This window comes from Thamnophis sirtalis, unplaced genomic scaffold (genome assembly GCF_051295495.1).
Source record: "Thamnophis sirtalis isolate CommonGarterSnake01/CBP01778 unplaced genomic scaffold, rThaSir2_p1.2 scaffold_2, whole genome shotgun sequence".
NCBI lineage: Eukaryota > Metazoa > Chordata > Lepidosauria > Squamata > Natricidae > Thamnophis > Thamnophis sirtalis.
In genome coordinates this window covers 54,311,870-54,326,534 of record NW_028261382.1, presented here as the reverse complement: position 1 = coordinate 54,326,534, position 14,665 = coordinate 54,311,870, and the positions used below count along the sequence as shown (strand labels likewise).

The window sequence follows — 14,665 nt, the reverse complement described above, 5'->3', positions numbered from 1 at the left end:
TGTAAGTCAGGGATGACCTGTGTAGTCCTTGCTAATCATAGGAGGAAAAAAAACAAACAGAAAGGCAGAGGCAGAAAGAAAGCAAACAATTATTCCCTCCCCCTAAAAAGAAAATGATAAACGTTGGGCAGTTTTAAAAATAGCGGAGACTTTAATAAAAAGAGAAAACGCCTGGCAGCAGTATTGTACAAATATTACATTTCAAAACGACCAAAGTTCGAAGGGCGAGGAGAAGCCGTACAGAAATGGACCGTATGCAAAGATCCTCCCTGTAGTTAGAATGGCACGTGTATGCCCCGCATGATAAGATATACTGTATATATGTATGTTCTTTTTTCCCAGGCAGTATGAAGCCAATACAGTATTGTGCTCAATTTGGTTCTTGAAAAAGCAGTATTTCCAACCGTTGAGGTGGGATAGAAAAATGTATAAAGGCATGCCAAAGCTATCAAAATGTTTAAAATCCCAGAGGGAAGTGAAGATATGGCCTCTGAGGGGTGGGATTCGTTTTAGGCTAGGCGGGGTGTCCGACTTTGAAGATCTGTGGACTTTCAACTCCTTTCAATTGCTATTGCTATTGCTAGTAATAGTTAGACTTATATACCACTTCATAGGGCTTTCAGCCCTCTTTAAGCGGTTTTACAGAGTCAGCATATTGCCCCCAACAACAATCCGGGTCCTCATTTTACCCACCTCGGAAGGATGGAAGGCTGAGTCAACCCTGAGCCGGTGAGATTTGAACAGCCGAACTGCAGTCAGCTGAAGTAGCCTGCAGTGCTGCATTTAACCACTGCGCCACCTGAGTTGAAGTCCACAAGTCTTTAAAAGTTGCTAAGACACGTTCCTCCATTGTCTTGGTATATATAAGGATATCGTCTAAATAGACCAGTACCCCTCAATATAGAGAGACATCCCTACTCTAGGCCTTTAAACTCCACCCGCCCGTTTAAAATTCCCTCGATCCTCACTTTACCAACCTCCCAAAATTAAAACGATAGGCCTAAAAATGTGATATTTTTAAAAACAAAAAGTTTTGGATACACTAAGCCGGAATCCTTAAGCGATCTCCTGCTTCGTTTCCGGGATGAAGGGGAAAAAAACCCTTCAAAGTCCACCAAAACTCCCGCTGAAACTTAACGAAGGTTAATACGGTTCGGCGAGGAATTTCGTGAGCCCTTAAAATTGTGCCGTGGAAGCAGACCGCATGCTTTCCAGAAGTGCTTGAAAAACGGCAAACGTTTTGTGGGCGATCGGGAAAGGAACTTTTGCTCTTGGTCTCGCGCAGAAAGCCATGTTCAAAGACCCAGGGGGAGGGGGAGAGAGAAGGAATTAAAAAAAATTAGGGAATCCGTCCTCCCGCAACCCATACAAACACGGAGAGGAGGAGAAAAAAAGGGGAAAGCGAAAAGGCACCGTATTTTTCGGAGTATAAGACGCTCCGGAGTATAAGACGCACCTTAGTTTTTTGGGGGGAGGAAAATGAGAAGAAAACAAATTCCGCCTCTGCCTACCAGCATCCATGGTAACACAGCTGACAGATGGTAACAAGGTCAGCCAATGAATAGGCACAGCAACTAAGTCAGCCAGTGAGGGCTATTTGGACTCTGAAACAGTCTTTGCTGTGTGAGCAACAAGGAGACAGGAAGAAGCCTGGCTTAGCCGAGAACTGAAAGTGAAACTGCTTGTGTTTTGCTTGTATTGACTGCTACCTTGGAAAACCTGCTTTTGGTAATGTATTGTATATTACTGTGGGTGAACCTATGGCCCACAAGCCCGCGCAGGAAACCCAAAGACCAACTGGCCAGCGTACGCATGAGCACCGGCCAGCTGTTTAGGAAACTGGGCATGCACGGAAGTCCCAGTTTCCACAATTAAGTGCTAAAAAGGTTCGCCATCATTGGTATATGATTCTGATTTTGAACCCTGCGGAATCAGTTACTGTGCTTTCTGAATGTGATCGCTGCTGCAGACTCTGACCAGCCAGCTCAGCTTCAGAGCAGTTATTGCAGGCTGGTTCAGCATGAACAGCTGATCGGCGGGGGGAATTGGGCTGCCGGAACACCCTCCGATCAGCTGTTCCAGGCTGCAGGGATTGCCACAGACCATCGCTGCCTCCATGCCTGGCATTTTTGGTCTTGTGGGGCAAGGGAGCTACATTCAGTGTATAAGACACACCCAAATTTTCACCCTCTTTTAGGGGTAGGGAGGATGCGTCTTATGCTCCAAAAAATACGGTAATTATTGGCTCTAGAGAGGTTATAAAGATCTACAAAGTTTCACACCGAAGTCTTCCGGCTCGAGTCACTGCAACGCGTTTGAGGGGAAGTCGCTCTTGCAAACTCTTGGCTCGGGAAGAAGCAATGTGACTCGGTTTATGGCTGGTCCTCCCAAGGCAAAAAAAAAGGCCATCCCAGGAGCGACTTGGCGGTCTTCTCCTACAGTTCTTCGAAGAAGGCCACGCGGGATTTGGTGCTCTGTAAGGTGAGCTGAGAAGACAAAAGGAAAGAGAGGGTTAGGGGGACGACGGTGGCTCATCTCGGCGACTTTGCTGAAGGACGGCTTCCGTCGTCAGGGCTCCTTCGGGCCTTCCGAAGAACGAGAGAGAGAAAGTCCGGCTGAAAAGCTTGCTTGGGGCAAACTATGGTTTATGGAGAAATGTGCTGCCATAAAAAAAAAGGCCATGGATAGGTGAGGGGTCCTTGCTCTCTGAACTTGGTTGTTTTCTTGCGGAAGTTTCACGACCCAACTAGGCAACATCATCAGTGTTAGAAGTGAATGGGGTTTGAGGAGGAAGAGGGAGAGGAAGAGGAGGAGATGGAGATAGTGAGTTCTAGTCCCGCCTTAGGCATGGAAGATACCTGGGGGAACTTGGGGCCAATCGCCAGGAGACAGTGAGTTCTAGTCCCGCCTTTGACATGGAAGATGGCTGGGGGGACTTTGGGCCAATCAACAGGAGACGGTGAGTTCTAGTCCCGCCTTCGACATAGAAGATGGCTGGGGGGACTTGGGGCCAATCAACAGGAGACTGTGAGTTCTAGTCCCGCCTTTGACGTGGAAGATGGCTGGGGGGACTTTGGGCCAATCACCAGGAGACAGTGAGTTCTAGTCCCGCCGTCGACATGGAAGATGGCTGGGGGGACTTTGGGCCAATCACCAGGAGACAGTGAGTTCTAGTCCTGCCTTCGACATGGAAGATGGCTGGGGGGACTTTGGGCCAATCACCAGGAGACAGTGAGTTCTAGTCCCGCCTTCGACATGGAAGATGGCTGGGGGACTTTGGGCCAATCACCAGGAGACTGTGAGTTCTAGTCCCGCCGTCGACATGGAAGATGGCTGGGGGACTTTGGGCCAATCGCCAGGAGACAGTGAGTTCTAGTCCCGCCTTCGACATGGAAGATGGCTGGGGGACTTTGGGCCAATCGCCAGGAGATGGGGAATTCTAGTCCCGCCTTCGACATGGAAGATGGCTGGGGGGGGACTTTGGGCCAATCACCAGGAGACAGTGAGTTCTAGTCCCTCCTTTGACATGGAAGATGGCTGGGGGGACTTTGGGCCAATCACCAGGAGATGGGGAATTCTAGTCCCGCCTTCGACATGGAAGATGGCTGGGGGGACTTTGGGCCAATCACCAGGAAGACGGTGAGTTCTAGTCTCGCCTTAGGCAGGAAAGCCAGCAGGGTGACTTTAGGCCAATCCTTCTCTCTCAGCCCACCTCCCAGGGTTGTTGTGGTGGGTAAATCTTGTGTCTGTTTCCTGCCTCGAAGTACTCATGCAGTCAAAGCAAGACAGGCAGGATAAAAACCAAATCCATAATTAAATATGTGGCCCTGTCAAGAATGAAGAGCAAGTGAAGAACCCCCCAGCATACCCCAGACCCAGTGGGGCTTATCTTTAGTCCCCCCCTCGCCACACACACACACACACACACACACACACACACACACCTAAAGAGATAGAGCTCTACCGGCGCATTCCAGCTTCTGCAAAGCTGTTTGAGATCCTCCAGCCAGCCAGATAACAGCCAACACCTCCCACCCACCCACCCCCGGCCCCTCCAGTTTCCTCTCTCCTTTTCTGTGGCCGGGCCCCCTCCTCTCCCTCTCTGCTGTCTAAAAAGACAATGAATCATCCCTGGATGGGCAATTCGCTGAAATATTTATGGTTACCGAACCCTAGAGGGACAGGACAGAACAGCCAAGCGCTCCGAGCTGCAGAGGCTCACCGGGGAGCCGAGCCAGAGAAACTCATCTTCATTCGGCCAGCTTTGGTTGGACCCGCAACAGGCACGCAACACGCACAGTGCACACACCATCCTTGACAGGGAAGCTAAAGGAAGAGGGGCTTTCAAATCGGCTCGCGCCGGCCCCTTCAGAAACGAACAGCTGCCAATATTAAGGGGTCTAGTTTTTCCTGCAGCTGCACAGGCCGGAAACCACCCAAGTGCTTGGCGACATCAGAGGCTAAGCTTCCCCCACTCCCCCCCTCAAAAAAAAAAACCCCACAATAAAAAGTACAAAAGCAATCAAACCGCAAATAAGAGCTCGGTGGTCTTTCCCCGATTTAAGAAGCCAGAGGGCGAAAATCTTCGACGAACGATTGCAGGAGCTGGGGATGTCTAGTTTAATGAAACAAAGGGCCTGACATGATAACAGTGTTCCAATGTTTGAGGGGCAAAGGGGGTCAACTTGTTTCTCCAAAGGAGAGGTCACCAACTGGGGAGTCCGTGGACCACTGGGGGTCTACGAGAAAATTTTGGTGGTCCGCAGAAAAGTTATTTACGTTTTTTATATTGCACTAAATCAGGGCTCCTTGAAACTGCGGCCCCTGGGATGGATACGTGCAATGAACGCTTGTGTTGCTGCAGGGAGTCTCCCCCTTTGGGGTCTTTTTGTGGGGGCTGGAGGGGGGCAGAAATTCCCACTTGGGGTCTGCTTCAGCTTCCAGGTGGGGGGCTTTGGGCGAAGGCTGGAGGGAAGAGCCGCTGGTGGGGAACACCGGAGGGCCTCGTTCCAGTGGGACGGCACCATGGCCTGGAACTGGCTGACCATCTCAGCCCACTGAGCCTCCAGGCGCCGGCACCTGGCCTTGCACTCCCGCAGGTCTTCCCTCTGCTTGGAAAGCCCATGCTCCTGGTCCTCAGTGAGGTGCTTCTGCTGAGCCTCCTTCTCGGCCAGATCCTATTTGAACCGAGCTGTTTTGCCAACTCTTTCTCCTGGGGGCTGCTTAGCTCCAGCAACTGCTTCCTGTTGGGGCCCTAAGGAGCCCGGGCGGGCAGGCGAGGAGGGGCTGGGAGGGGAGGGGCCAGTAGAGGCTGGCAAGTCGCCCCTCGACGTGAGTGACATTGAGTTGACCATGCCCACCCAGTGACATGACCACCTAGCCACGCCCACCCAGCCGGTCATTAGGCAGATCATATTAATGGTGCGCGAGATTTAAAATGATGAATTTGGTGGTCCCTGAGGTCCGAAAGGTTGGGGACCCCTCCTCCAAAAGCACCAGAGGTCAGAGGACAAGAAACAATGGATGGAAACTAATCAAGAAGAGAAGCGACCTAGAACTAAGGAGGAATTTCCTGAAAGTGAGAACAATTCATAAGTGGGACAACTTGGGTTTCAGAAATTGTGAATGCTCCAACACTGTTTTCCCTTTTTGTTCTGCAGCGAGAAAAGTCCTACGCGGATCCAAATCCTGCCACCCCCAGAGCAGTGGAATTCTCCTGTCTCTGTAAATTATGGATATAATTATAAATAAATTTGCATGATTTCACTGGCTTTTTGCATAATTCAGCCAGCTTTTAATTTTATCCCAGCAGTTTGTTAAAAAGCAATAAGGTTCCGCAGCGCCATTGCCCATAAAGCATGTGGCTTTTGCTAGGTGTGAAGTGAGGAAATTGCCTAAAGACACACAATGCCTGTGTCCCCCACTGCCACTTGAAGAAAAGAAAAAAATCTGTTAGGTAGATTTCGGCACACAACCTGCGCTACTCTGTAAACCTGATGTTAGATACGGGGAAGAAAGGAAGGAAGGAGGGGGGAGGGAGGAAGGAAGGAAAGAAGGAAGGAAGGAAGGAAAGAAAGAAATAAAAAGGAAGAAGGAAGGAAGGACAGAAAGAAGGAAAGAAAAAAGGAAAGAAAGAGGAAAGAAAGGAAGGAGAGAAAGGAAGGAAAGAAGGAAGGAGGGGGGAGGGAGGAAGGAAGGAAAGAAAGAAGGAAGGAAAGAGAGAGAGAAAGAAATAAAAAAGGAAGAAGGAAGGAAGGACAGAAAGAAGGAAAGAAAAAAGGAAAGAAAGAGGAAAGAAAGAAAGGAAGGAAAGAAGGAAGGAAATAAGGAAAGGAAGGAAAGAAGGAAGGAAATAAGGAAAGGAAGGAAAGAAGGAAGGAAAGAAGGAAAGAGAGAGAGAAAGAAAGAGAAAGAAAGAAGGAAATTAGGAAGGAAGGACAGAAAGAAGGAAAGAAAGAAAAGGAAAGAAAGAGGAAAGAAAGAAAGGAAGGAAAGAAGGAAGATGAAGGGAGAAATAGAAAGAGAGGAAGAGAGAGAGGAGATAAATGATGAAGGGAGAGACAGAGAGAGCTAAAGAGAGAGAGAAGAGACAAAAAGAAAAAAGAGAAAGAGAGGAGAAAGAGTGAATAGAGTGGGAAAGAAAAAGAGAGAAGAGAGAAACAGAAAGACAGAGAGAAAAGGGGGAGGGGAAGAAGAAAGAGAAGACAGAAAGGAGAGGAGAGAAAGGGATGAGAGAGAAAGAAAGAGAGAGATGAGGAGAAGAAAGACAGAGAGAAAGAGTGGGTGGGGAGAGAAAAAAAGGCAGATGGTGATAATTAAGCAGCCAGACCTCAAAGGAAATCTGGAGATGAGGAAGAGCGACAAGGAGAACGTTCCTCCCGCCAGATGTTCTGCATTCTTCCCATGAACTGGATGGTTATTAGATTTTTTTTCCCCACTACCTGAAAACTCCATTGCAGCCAAATCAGTTTTGCAGCTGCTAACTCAATAACTGGAGGCGAGCAACTTCTGCTGCCTTCGCAAACTCTGGTAGAATTGAAGCGACCCGCTAAATGGATTTTTCTGTGCCTTTCCCAATAAGGTCCTGGGTTTTAAAAACAGGAGGAGGAAAAGCACGGATGCAGGGATGGATTTCCTTAGGGCTTAGAACCTAGCTCAGCAGGCAGCTGTTAGGTCCTTCCAGCAGGTCTCAGTAAATGTTCTCCTGGCACATAGGTTGCTAGTTGTTCCCGACTCTAGAGGGCGATGCTCATCTCTGTTTCAAAGCCGAAGAGCCAGTGCTGTCCAAAGACGTCTCCGTGGTCATGTGGCCGGCATGACTCAACGCCAAAGGCGCACGGAATGCTGTTCCCTTCCCACCAAAGGTGGTCCCTGTTTTTCTACTTGCATTTTTAACGTGCTTTCGAACTGCTCAGTTGGCGGAAGCTGGGACAAGTCACGGGAGCTCACTCCGTTACGCGGCGCTGGGGATTCGAACCGCCAAACTGCCGACCCTCTTTCTGATCGACAAGCTCAGCGTCTTAGCCCCCGAGCCGCCGCATCTCTTCCCAAAAAAGCGAAGCCACGCCATTTAGATTGGCGCGGAAACAATTTAGATCGGCCTCGCAAAACGCCAAGTGGGAATATATATATATATATATATATATATAAGATGAATAACATCCGTTATCGGCGCTGCTCCCCTCTTGCCTTTAGATTTTCGGCAGCATAAAAATGATAAATTGGGCCTGGCACGCTAAGAAACGGAAAGAAGGGAGGGCACTGCAGAGACAAAGTCACCGTGACACTCACAAAAAGCTCGCTCGCCCGCCAACGTTTTCGACGGGTCCTCCCCTTCAAAGCAAGCTTTTGGTTAAGGTTGCCTTCTGAAATATAATTGGGAAGAAAGCAAGATCTCTTGTCCTTGAAAGGCATCCATGCAAAATCCCTCGTTGGGGAAACACGCTCAGATGCTTCGCCCCTGTGTTATTCCCTGTCAGGCCTGCAGTCATATCCCTTTTAGAATCTTTGGCCTGCCACACACGCTATTATTTTACTATGCGGTTTCATTAGTGGGGTAATTGGGAGGTGGGATTGTACGGCGTTAGATGATAGGCAGCCATAACAACATTCCTTTTAGAAAGCCAAGGTCATCCTTCGTCTCGGCACCTCTGCACCTGACCGGAACTGGATGGGTAGAAGCTGCCAGCGTGGCAACGGAAGATTGGACTTGTGGGTATGTGGGGGCAAGATCATGAACTTTCAACTGGGTGGGAAAACCCAGGAAGCTTTCAGATTCGGGTTTTCCACAGTTGTGCCAACATGTCTCTCTTCATCAATTGGAACTTAGAGGAACACTTTGCCTTGGACTCTGATTTAATTCTGGATATTTGGAACGCTGGCACCCTAATTAAGCCACCTCGAGGGCAAAACTCTTGATTGACCCTGTCTAAAGTAACTATGGATTTGAGGAATTATGGCCCCTGGATTTTTTTTTATTTTAAAAAACAGTTCTCTAAAACAAGATGGTCTTATTTTTGTCCTCTTAGAAATATCGTGTTTCCCTGAAAATAAGACCGGGTCTTATTTTCTTTTGACCCCCTGAAATAAGCGCTAGGACTTATTTTTTTGGGGAGGTCTTATTACTTTTGAGGTGCAGGAAGCGGCGAGCGTGGTCAGCTCATGGCTGCTGCTGTGTTGCAATATTTTTGGGGAGGGCTTATTTTAGCTCAAAAAAGCTTGTTGATTGGGCTTATTATCCGGGGAGGGCTTATTTTCAAATGGCCTCTAGCCTGCCCTCAACAGGTTGTCCTGCTTCCGCCACTATATCTGGAAACGCTCGCCTGCATTGTGTTTTATTAACCTCTTTCTGCGTGCGAAACGGAGCCATCTTATCAGCAAAATGCAGGTGAGCCTGGAGGGGGGAAATCCACCTCTGCAGGTAACATGATATAGTCTGCCTCATCTTATCTAACAGGGCGTATGATTTAAAATCCCTGTTTATCTTTCGATGGGAAACCTTTATCCGAGACACAGCAGAAACCGGGCTGTGCAAACAAGCGAAGGGAGGCAGGCAGCATGCAAAACCAGCCTCCACCCCCCTCCGGTCAGTGGGGGAAAAAACCCCTCCCTCTACGGAATTGGTCCCAGGTTTTGTTTTTTTTAAATTTATTTTATCAATTTCATATATACATTCATATACAACTGTTATTAATAATATGTATTTATAACAATTTTTCCCTACTGTTGACAATATCCTTGAAGATTGCTTTTTTATCATCCCATAGATCCATCTTATTTTACAACGGTCCTACTTCTTCTTCCCTCCCTCCCTCTTTCCTTCCCTCGTTTCTTCTCTCCTACTCCCCTTCCCTCCCTCCTTCCCCTTCCCTCCTTCTCTCCTTCCCTCCTTTCTTTTCTCCTTCTCTCCTTCCTTTCCCCTTCCTTTCCTCCTTCCTTCCCCCCTTCCTTCCCTCCCTCCTTCCTTCCCTCCTTTCTTCTCTCCTTCCTTCCCTCCTCTCCTTCCTTCCCTCCTTCCTTCCCTCCCTCCTTCCCTCCCTCCTTCCTACCCCTTTCTTCTCTTTCTTCTCTCCTTCCTCCCTTCCTCCCCTTTACCCTTCCCCTCTTCTTCCCCTTCCTCCCCTCTTTCCTACTCTTACATTCCCTCCCCTTCTTCCTCTGCCTTTCCCTTTCTCCTATTCCTCTCCTTTCTCCTTTCCTTCCTATCTTTCCTTCTACTCCTCCCTCCATCCACTCTAACCGTTGTTGTGTTTACATATTCTCCTCTTCAGGGGATGACCTGGTTCTCTTTCTCTTTTTTCTTTTTTCCCTTATTTGAAAGTTATGAAAGTTAAAAATAAAAATAAAAAGGAATTGGTCCCAGGTGCCCAAAAGGCTCGTTGGGGGGGGACACTGCTTTAAGGGATTGTACTCTCCGGAAATTTATCTGCATTTATCCCTGCAAATAAGGGAGGAGAAACATTTCCAATGATCATAATACAGAAAACAGGATTGGAAGAGACCTTGGAGGTCTTCTAGTCCAACCCCCTGCTCAAGCAGGAGACCCTATCCCCAGGCCAGACAAACGGCTGTCCAGCCTCTTCTTGAAAACCTCCAGGTTTTCCCACAACTTCTGGTGGCAAGTCGTTCCACTGGTTCATTTTTCTCAGTGGAACGGCTTCCCTTCCTAAATTGTGGGTGCTTCCCAGCTCAGATGACTCTCAGATGTGTGAGTTTCAACTAGGCCTGGGACAGGGTTTCGGACACAACCTTTCGGACCTCAGGGACCAATAAATTCATAGTTCTAAATCCCGCGGACCACTAATATGATCTGCCTAATGACCGGCTGGCTGGGCGTGGCTAGGTGGTCATGTGACTGGGAGGGCGTGACCAACTCAATGTCACTCATGTCAAGGGGTGCCTCGCCAGCCTCTACTGGCCCCTCCCCTCCCAGCCCCTCCTCGCCTGCCCGCCCGGGCTCCTTAGGGCCCCAATAGGAAGCAGTTGCTGGAGCGAAGCAGCCCCCAGGAGAAAGACTTGGCAAAACAGCTCAGTTCAAATTGGATCTGGCCGAGAAGGAGGCTCAGCAGAAGCACCTCACTGAGGACTAGGAGCATGGGCTTTCCAAGCAGAGGGAAGACCTGCGGGAGTGCAAGGCCAGGTGCCGGCGCCTGGAAGCTCAGCGGGCTGAGATGGTCAGCCAGTTCCAGGCCAGGATGCAGTCCCACTGGAACGAGGCCCTCTGGCTCTTCCCCACCAGCGGTGCGTCCCTCCAGCCTTCGCCCAAAGCCCCCCACCAGGAGGCCAAAGCAGACCCCAAGTGGGAATTTCTGACCCCCCCAAAAGACCCCGAAGGGGGAGACTCCCTGCAGCAACACAAGCGTTCATTGCACGTATCCGTCCCAGGGGCCGTAGTTTGAGGACCTCCTGATTTAGTGCAATATAAAAAACGCCAATAATTTTTCTGCGGAGCACCAAAACTTTTTCGCGGGCCACCAGTGGTCCACGGACTCCCCAGTTGGTGACTGCTGGCCTAGGAGAAACCCTGAAATCAGAGGCAGGAAGAAGACAGTGTTCAAAACAAAACCGAACCACATAACAAGCCAGTCCCATCTCTTTGACTGAAGCAAGAACAATGAGATTACTTGGAGTTCAAATCAGATGAAATTAGTGCAGCTGGCAGAGTGGGAAGGGGGAAGAGAGGAGAGAGAGGAGAGAGAGGAGAGAGAGAGGAGAGACAGAGAGAGAGAGGAGAGACAGAGAGACAGAGAGACAGACAGAGAGAGAGAGAGAGAGAGAGAGAGAGAGAGAGAGAGAGAGAGAGATCATTTTTTAAGGAAGAGATACCTGCGATGAACCCACAGAGCTCATAAAAAGGGATTAGCATGTTAACCACATCATTAAACGCGGAGAACTTCAAAGGAGCCATCCCAAGGCAGGGATTGGAAATTCAAAAGGACGCCAAGACAGCTGGTTGTCTCGGGGGAGTGGGGGTCGCAGGGCTTGGCCCGAGAGAGGCTGAAGTTTTGGGTTCGAGACACCTCAAGGCCAGCTCGACTGAGAGAGGCTCTGCTTGTGGGCCTCCAAAATTCAACACAGGGGAAACCTTGGAGGGGTGGGTAGCATCAGAGCGGATTCTATTTCTCCTTGGCCTTTCCCTAGAGGGAGGAAGTAATAATAATAATAATAGGATATCGGTGAGATTAGTAAATATGTGAGCAGTTCGAGTCTCACCAGGCTCAAGGTTGACTCAGCCTTCCGTCCTTCCAAGGTCAGTAAAACGAGGACCCAGATTGTTGGGGGGCAAGAGGCTGACTCTGTAAACTGCTTAGAGAGGGCTGTGAAGCAAAGCGGTATATAAATCTATGTGCTTTTACTTTGCTCTTCTTTTTCCTCTTTCCTTCCTTCCTTCCTTCCTTCCTCCCTTCCTTCCTTCCTTCCCCCTTTTTCATGCTCCTTCCTTCCCTTTCTTTCTTTCATTCTTTCCTTCCTTCCCTTCTTCCTTCCCCCTTTCTCATGCTCCTTCCTTCCCTTTCTTTCGTTCTTTCCTTCCTTCCCTTCTTTCCTTCCTTCTCCCTTTCTCATGCTCCTTCCTTCCCTTTCTTTCTTTCCTTCCCTTCTTTCCTTCCTTCCCCCTTTCTCATGCTCCTTCCTTCCCTTTCTTTCTTTTGTTCTTTCCTTCCTTCCCTTCTTTCCTTCCTTTTCCCTTTCTCATGCTCCTTCCTTCTCTTTTTCTTTCTTTCTTTTTTCTTTCTTTCTTTCTCTCCTTTCTTCCTTCCATGTCCAGTTTAATGAAAAGAAGGAGTAGGGGAGACTCTGGAAAGAGTGCAGAGAAGAGCAACAAAGAGGATTAGGGGACTGGAGGCTAAAACATAGGAAGAACGGTTGCAGGAACTGGGTAGGTCTAGTTTAATGAAAAGAAGGACTAGGGGAGACATGATACCAGTGTTCCAATATCTCAGGGGTTGCCCCAAAGAAGAGGGAGTCAAGCTATTCTCCAAGGCACCTGAGGGCAGGACAAGAAGCAATGGGTGGAAACTAATCAAGGAGAGAAGCAACTTAGAACTCAGAAGAAATTTCCTCACAGTTAGGACAATTAATCAGTGGAACAAATTGCCTCCAGAAGTTGTGAATGCTCCAACACTGGAAGTCTTTAAGATGATGTTGGATAGCCATCTGTCTGAAACAGTATAGGGTTTCCTGCCTAAGCGGAGGGGGTTGGACTAGAAGACCTCCAAGGTCCCTTCCAACTCTCTTATTCTAGTCTAAAGGTTAGCATGGCAAGATGGGTTTTTTTCCCCCTCCTTCTTTTTAATCTCAAAGAACGGAGTGGCTTCAGGCCATTTACAATTTCCACTATTTAATTGTTGCTCGGAGGTTAACCGCAAAAGCTCCATGCAGATTCCCATCAAGTACTCCAAACTCATTACTGATGCTGACTTTGGTGTCAAGAGAGAGAGAAGGGAACCTTTATGGCTAATACAATAGGTTTCCCCCTCCCTCCCCCCTCTTTCGATGGTGAACTTCAGTGTGGCTTCCACTGAGATGCATATTGAATTATTGAATCCCAGTAGGTTAATCAGCGCAACGCAGGGCTGAAATTAATATCTAGAAGGGAGGGAGGGGGATTCGATGCAGTTTTGTGGATGATGGAATCTAAAACAGCTCGTAGGTTGCGGAAACCGAGACAAAAAAGATCTCTTAAACAAAGCAAAATATTAAAATCGACACAGGGAAGCTAACTTCGTGAGCCGTTCGTCATGAGTTTTGCAGAAGTGTGTGTGTGTGTGTGAGAGAGAGAGGGGGGGGGTGTTTCCAGAGCAGTGAAATGCTCTGAAGTCATACTGGTTTGCTTCGAGCACGCGAAACCGTGGCACGACAAAACCGCGCTCGACTAAAGCGCGCCCGATTAAACTGCGTCGCTGACGTCATCAGCAGGGCGACAACAGCCAGCGCGGAGAAAGAAGGGCGCTTTAAATAGCGCTTTGAAAGCAAGCCGATTCAAGTTAAGGTAAGGGTTAGGTTTAGGGTTAGGTTTAGGGTTAGGTTTAGGGTTAGGTTAAGGGTTAGGTTAGGTTAAGGTTTAGGGTTAGGTTTAGGGTTAGGTTAAGGGTTAGGTTTAGGGTTAGGTTAAGGGTTAGGTTTAGGGTTAGGTTTAGGATTAGGTTTAGGGGGGTTAGGTTTAGGTTTAGGTGTTAATTTTAGGTTTAGCGTTTACAGCGTGCTTTTTTCTCCGCGCTGTTTTCGCGCTGTGATGACGTCAGCTACGCGGTTTCGAGCGCGCTTTAGTCAAACGCGGTTTTGTGGTGGAACCGCGCACGCCTACCTCATGCATGGGCATCGAAGGTGTGCTTTCCGCACAGGTGCCGAGAAGCCTTTTCTGAGTCTGCAGAGGTAAAGTGGATTTCCTGCTTTCTAGCGAACAGAAATCGCGCGGCACAGCTGATCGTCGGAACTTTTTAAAAAACTTTTTTAAAGCATTTTTTAAATTACCCGTTCACCCGAACCAGTAGTAAAAAAAAAAAATGATTTAAAAGTTTTTTTTTAAAGTTCAGCTGTCACAATCAGCTGTGCCGCGCGATCATCGGAACCATTTCGAAAACTTTTTTAAAGCCTTTTTTTACTGGTTCAGAGGAGGGAGTGTGTGTGTGTGTGCATGAGAGAGAGAGGGAGGGAGGGAGGGGGGGAGAGATAGAGAGAGAGAAAGTGAGAGAGAAAGAGAGAGAGAAGGGGAAAGGGAGAGAGAAAAGAGAGAGAGAGAAAGGGAGAAAGAGAAAGAGAAAAAAGAGAGAGAAGGGGGAGAGAAGAGAGAGAGAGAGAAAGGGAGAGAGAAAGAGAGAGAAAAGGGGAAAGGGAGAGAGAAAAGAGAGAGAGAGAGGGAGAAAGAGAAAGAGAAAAAAAGAGAGAGAAGGGGTAGAGAAGAGAGAGAAAGAGAGAAAGGGAGAGAAAAAAGAGAGCAAGAGAAAGGGAGAGAGAGAGAAAGAGAGAGAGAGAAGGGGGAAAGGGAGAGAGAAAAGAGAGAGAGAGAGAGAGAGAAGGGGGAAAGGGAGAGAAAGAGAGAGAAGGGGGAAAGGGAGAGAGAAAGAGAGAGGGAGAGAGAAAAGAGGGAAAGGGGGAGTGAGATAGAGAAAGAGAGAAAGAGAAGGGGGGAAAGGGAGAGAGAGAAAAAAGAGAGGGAGAGAGGGAG

At 48.5% G+C, this 14,665-nt stretch overlaps 1 protein-coding gene across 4 annotated transcripts in view; it reads right to left on the bottom strand.

The window, feature by feature from the left end:
• Positions 1–128: 128 nt before the first annotated feature.
• The window catches only part of LOC148048838 (merlin), a gene marked incomplete at its 5' end in the record, with an annotated part of 49,580 nt that continues 35,043 nt past the window's right edge, over positions 129–14,665 (bottom strand). For all 4 annotated transcript variants that reach the window (XM_087705610.1, XM_087705608.1, XM_087705611.1 and 1 more), the window contains 1 exon segment: positions 129–2,486. Coding sequence is in view for 2 of the 4 variants with exons in the window: in XM_087705608.1 (XP_087561734.1) it covers positions 2,436–2,486 (51 nt within the window).